At 39.5% G+C, this 6,014-nt stretch overlaps 1 protein-coding gene across 2 annotated transcripts in view; it reads right to left on the bottom strand.

Moving 5' to 3' along the window:
• Positions 1–499: 499 nt before the first annotated feature.
• Positions 500–6,014, bottom strand: part of LOC116426166 (cell adhesion molecule 2-like) — a 55,653-nt gene continuing 50,138 nt past the window's right edge. For both annotated transcript variants that reach the window (XM_031974756.2, XM_031974757.2), the window contains exon 6: positions 500–5,020. In XM_031974756.2, coding sequence (XP_031830616.1) covers positions 4,935–5,020 — 86 coding nt within the window. In that variant the 3' untranslated portion in view covers positions 500–4,934. The remainder of the gene's footprint in view (positions 5,021–6,014) is intronic.

The following is a 6,014-nucleotide window of genomic DNA, read 5'->3' as shown; positions in this document are numbered from 1 at the left end:
GATCTTGATTTCCTTGAATGGAAGGCCTCGTATGAATAAATTTTATTTCATATTTTTGACGGATATTAAAAAGTCACTTTCATTCCGGCTGTACCATCGGTTACAACATAACCTGCGTATAAAAAGGAAATAGAAATATTAGTATGCTTAGAATAGTTTATGATACTTCTGAATATTCTCAGAACCAAGTTTTAAGAATAACGAAAATGTTATTATTAACATATAATTAACTATGATTGAAGTTTCAATCCTATTAGGTTGGTGCAAACGAAACTACCATTTCGCGTGACATTTCTCGGTTTACAACTGTTTCGTCAAAAAAATAAATCTCTCGTAGTGTAATTTATTACATCTTCTGTAAACTTTCCTTTTTTAACAATTATTCTTTTCCAACTGTTCCGCAATTGATAATTGATTCCACCAACCTAATCGCAAAACACAAACGAAACAAACCGGACGCTTCAGACAGGGTATGAAGAAATGACAAAACTGGCTGATGTACACGAAGAAACCAATGTTTGTGGTCATATCGTTATTATTATCATAAATATCCTTTCGTATCGTGACAAGCTGAGGAACATAATGAGCATCGATACCCAAAAAATTGGCAAAAAGTTCGACTAGCGTTCCGTCTCACACAAAGAATCGAGAAACTATGGCTGCGGACATGCGAGATACCTTTGACACCTTACACTTATCGAATTGTTTTTCTCGGCATTTTCTCGTTCTACCTCGCGGTTCCGTTCGATTCGAAGACACATCATATGCATTCGCAAAATATTCACTTACACCACTCTCATCCCGTTCTCACCGAATTCTTTTCCGCTCCTCTTGCTCTTCGGTTTATTCTCCTTTTTCTCGTCCTCCCTCGTATTTTCTCTTTTTTGGCTAACTCCGAACGAAACACATCGTCCACTATAAGAAACGTTCGCGCGCTCAGCTACGTAGAAACGATGACAGTTTCAAAAATACTTGTTACAATTAGAAAATCATGTAGAGTATTATGTTCAGTCGTTGCGATCCTTAACCGTAATTCGTAAACTAATGCTAGCACACATCGCCTGTCAAATACATAATATACATGTACATATATGATACATAACACACGACATCGTCGTTCTCCGCTTCCCTCCTCGGCGCGTTCCTCGACGGAAAATAGATCGGGGCACACCGGCGAAATCGAAAAAAACAGAAATTAACGGAACCGAGCTCGCGAAACCGTGATTCTAAAACGGAAACGGGCGCGCGGCAGGCGAGCGCCGCGCGTGATTCACCGCCCGGACGGTATCCTAAACGGAACAACCGGATCGAGGCTTTCCTAATACGAACTTTCGGCCGCGTTTACGCTAGAACTACACGCCGGAATAACCGATTTTCTTATTTCCCGATTACTGGCATCGCGAACGTGATGAGTATCCAATATTGTTTTCGAAATGAGTGGTTTCGCTGGTATAACGCGATAAACATCAGCAGGAACTTAAAATCTACTTGTACTTTTCAGATGAAATATGTATGAATGATTATAATGGTTTGATAATTGAATGAGTTCGATAATATTCATGGGAATACTAGAAAATAGTAGTATTTTGTTTAATGAATGAAATGAAAGGTTAACGTTTGTTCGATTGATTGTTTCTTTAATTCTGTCGTATGATGTAGATAGAAATGGAATTTGATTCTTGAAATCAGTTGCTTTCGATATTAATTTCTGAGTCCGGTGAAAAAGTCGAATGACCTATATTTGGCCGACAAAATGGTCAATGTGTTAAATACTCACATCAGTAGTTCTAGTGTCAAACGCGGTTGACAAGCGTATCTGGCCCGCGAAAAACGCGTCTCACTGAAAACGGCGAACGTGTCAATTCGACCCTGCTGCGGTCCTGAATTTATCTGTACAGTTCGAAATATTATTAAAAAAGTGGAAGCACGTATACTATGAACTATTTCCTTTCGCACCTCTTTGTCTTAAAAGTATAGTATAGTTAGCAAAACAGAAACTTATGAAAATTCGGTAAGATTAGAAAACGAAAATATAGTTGGGTCGAAAAAGACCCGAAAATGCAGTAGGATTAACACGTTCGCCGCGAACGCCGACTATGCGTGTCGGTTTCGAGCAGTTCAAACAATTCGCAAACTGTTTCCAATTATACAAGGAATATAAATAATTACCGACTAATATTACCTTCACTTGTTAATTATCGGCGAATAAATAATTAACCGTAATTTACCATTAATTCACGGCCGAAACAGCAGCACCAAAACAAATTCTCGATACCCAACGTGTCAACCCCTTGCTTTACAATCTCGTTATCACACTCACGAAGAAAAATTTAGGAAACAATTATCGAATGTAAACGTCGTTACATTAGTTTGCTTTAAAACTGAATATTTTTCTTCTATCATCGATCAACAACCTTTCAGCATGAAATTTCTTCTCTTTCTAATAAATCATCAATACATCACGGATTTCCATGTATCTACAAAAAATTAAAAAATCCAAAATTCCACACAATGCTCTACAAGATAAACTACACAGAACACCCAAGCTCTAATATTTACCAAATTAAAAATCTCCCATAATTTCTTCAAAATGATCTTGAACATTTCAATTTCCTTGCGAATTCATAGTCTATACCATGAATATACTACCATCAATAAATTCCTTTCAACAATCAATCCCAATTGCCTTCGTTAAATTTCCAAATCATAAACCAAGAGGTTAACAATCATTCGCATTTGTGCACGTCAATCATCGCCTTTCCCATGTGCACGCGTTACATCGTAAAACCTGTTATTCCGTAACAATCATCGCTGTCACAATAAAACACTTCAAGCTTCACAAACTAAGAAAGGAAAAACCAAGGAAATTGTTAATACTAACCATACCAGCACTTTTCCTACCGCAACTAGTCGAATAACTGGCTACAAAATAGAGACAAACGAACTAAATGATAAATTTTTCTTGATAGAAACAGAAACAAAAGGAAGGATGAAAGTTGAAAAACCAATTAATCGGACAATACAGTAATTGATATAAAATTAACACTAGAACTACCAAACAGATCAAAATGACCCATTCCTACACTCTTATTCCATAATAATTAAAAAGGATCAGATGCTTCTATGGCAAATGAATAATGAAATTAACTTAAAAATACGCAAACTAAATTATAAATCGATTGAAATCTCATAATGTTCGAGTTTCTATAGAAAAATTAGGAAATCTAATTGAATTACTCAGCAGTTCTAGTGTTAACCCCTTGCCCTATGATTTCTTTGTAAACTGTGATCGATCTAACTACTTTCTTCCGTTCTTAATAATTCGCTGGAAATAAGAGAAAATTCCAGTCTCATCTCAACGTGTGCTCTAAGGTATAATCGTTGATAACAGAATAATAATATGTAATTCGTATTCAAACGAATTAAATAATATTTATATTTGTTCAATGCTACTAGGGCAACAGGTTAACTGAACGAAAGGAAACGCGGAATTTGAAATGCAGTCGTTTTACACGGTACGGTTAGTGTTAACAGACCTTCGGTGTAACGAAGCCGCGACAGGATCGCGCCGCGGAACGGAATCTCCGGCGACGGAACGACACCGGCCGTTTCTCGCGCGATTTCCCCCGTGCCGAATATTTTCGGCGGTTCGACGAGCCCGCAGCGATCGTTTCCGCCGTTCACCGGCGTTCACGAAGACGCGGCCGTGCAGCGGAATCCCCGTCGATCGGCCGGCTTTATCACGAATATACAACGGCGACAGAACGCAAAAAGCAACGCGTCGAATCTGTCCAAATCCGATTCAGGTACGTCCTCCCTTTCTCCCCGTTTTGTTTTTTTTTTTTTCTCGCGCACACTGCGTGCGTGCAGGTGCACACACTTCGTCGACATTTAATTCCGGGCTGCGCGAATTAATCGGACAACGAGAGATGGAAAGATAGAAGAGCGATAGATTATACACATATACATATAAGTGTGCTCTCGCGCGACGTATATGTGCATATACATATACACATATCTATATGTATACACGCATATATATACACACGTATCCCACACGCTAAGTAAGTCGTCATTTTCCGAGTGTGTATTATAAAAGTACGAAAAAAAACTATTTCTTTTCAATCTCCTCTTTTTTACTTCTCTTTTTGTTTCACGATTTCCCCACTTTCTCACCCCCGCCCCTCTCACTCTCTATATTCATATATTTATATATATATATATCATCCTTTCATATTTTTTTTTTGTAATTTTTTTTATTCTGCGACACGATGCGGCGTGAACTACGCGGTTACCTACACACTGCTGAAAAAACCAATGATCTCGCCGAAAAGGAAGCAAGTACGCACGGTACGTGTGTTCGTTGAACGTGTATTAATGTATGTATGTATGCATTGTATGTATGTATCGTATGCGCGTATGTATAAATGTATGTATGTACGTTTCCGTGGTTAGTCTAATAATAAAATACTCTTCGGGATGTTCGTTTTCTGGTGTGAGTCCCCTCCGATTCCTCGAGCCGTGCTGTTCTACCGTCGAGAATACCTTTTTGCCCTACAGGTTGTCCGTCGATCGAGCGATTTAAGGCCGAGAATGGACCCAGCGCGCGACTCATCCGCGACTGACGCCCGCTTTTCTTCGTTCTTCCCCTTCGCTCGAACCCTTCGCTCGCGACCGGACGCGTTCCTCTCGCGTCCGCGCGGAACGTTACCCTTTCCTCCGTTGTCTCGATGGTTCCGCCGTCGGTTCCGACGGCCGTCGCACCGAAACGGGCTCCAGAAGACGCTGTTCTTCAGGACCGCGACACGCGAGCGGGCTCGGAGACGTCGTACAAAGCGGCCCTCTCCCCCCCTCCCCAGACTTTCTTTCCTTTACAAGCACGTCGATTTATATAATGAGAGCTCCAAAGCGCATGTTACTTGAATGCAGCGTGGTTAACGAATGACAACCAGAAGAAACAGGCCGACAGCCAGTCGCAGGGATGATGGAAGGCTCGGGCCCGGCGACGACGAGCCGAGTACTGAAACAATGAGACACGTGACAGTGATGTTAGGGTGTGATATTTTGACGCGGTTTGCGGCTGGCTTGCTTGGGATTAGCAGGCTTTTTGTTCAGCTGGATTTCGTTTGGGTAAATGAGAGATAAGAGTGATGGATTTTTGGAGGTCCGCGGCGGTCGGGAGTTTGCGAGATAGACGAGAGGTTTTGCGTGGTAATTGAATTATTTCGTGGGTGAAGGGTGGATTTAGCGAGGACGGTTCTGGCTTTGTTCGTAGAATTGCTGTTTGATTTTAATGCTGAATTTTGGAACGTGTTAGTTTCTAGTATCTATGTTGATTATTCCTAGCGAAATAAGTAAGGGATACATTTGTTTACAGTTAGGTTGAAGTGATACTTGAAACTTTCGTTTGCATATACATCCACAGTTTGATAGTACAAAATCTATTCGAGTTTTCAATAGAAGCGTTCGAATGTATCAATTATAGTTGCGTATTAAGTTTAATTAAATATGTATTATATAATTTTGTTGTTGAACAAGTTAGAACCCAGTATGAAAAGAATAAAATTAAATCATTTGTAAATTAGTCTTCTTATTACTAGAATTCTTGAACAATTTCGGCGCCCTATTTTTCAAAGAAAAATCACATCGTTACTTATATACAATAATTTCGTACAGTTATACACGTGCTTATTATGAATAAATTATCGTTATTCATATTACATGAAACGTTTACCGTCGCACGCAAAAGAAACTCCATTTATTTATATTATCGAATATTACAACGTGATCAAATCGGAATCAAAACATATGTATAATCGATGCTTTAGACCGACGTGACACGTGGTAACGAATGTGTTAATTATCAGCTTCACGGGAGCGCCAGGAATGTTCAAAATAATGCTTGAAGAAAACGAATGTTCATGTTGTAATTTGTTTCTATTTAGAGGCTTGTGTTGCAAAGTAATTAAATATAATTATATTGGTTCCACGAGCCCATTAACCCTCGGAAGGCG

Source organism: Nomia melanderi, chromosome 12 (genome assembly GCF_051020985.1).
Source record: "Nomia melanderi isolate GNS246 chromosome 12, iyNomMela1, whole genome shotgun sequence".
Lineage (NCBI taxonomy): Eukaryota > Metazoa > Arthropoda > Insecta > Hymenoptera > Halictidae > Nomia > Nomia melanderi.
The sequence above is the reverse complement of the archived record's forward strand: the minus strand, read 5'-3'. Positions and strand labels throughout refer to the sequence as shown.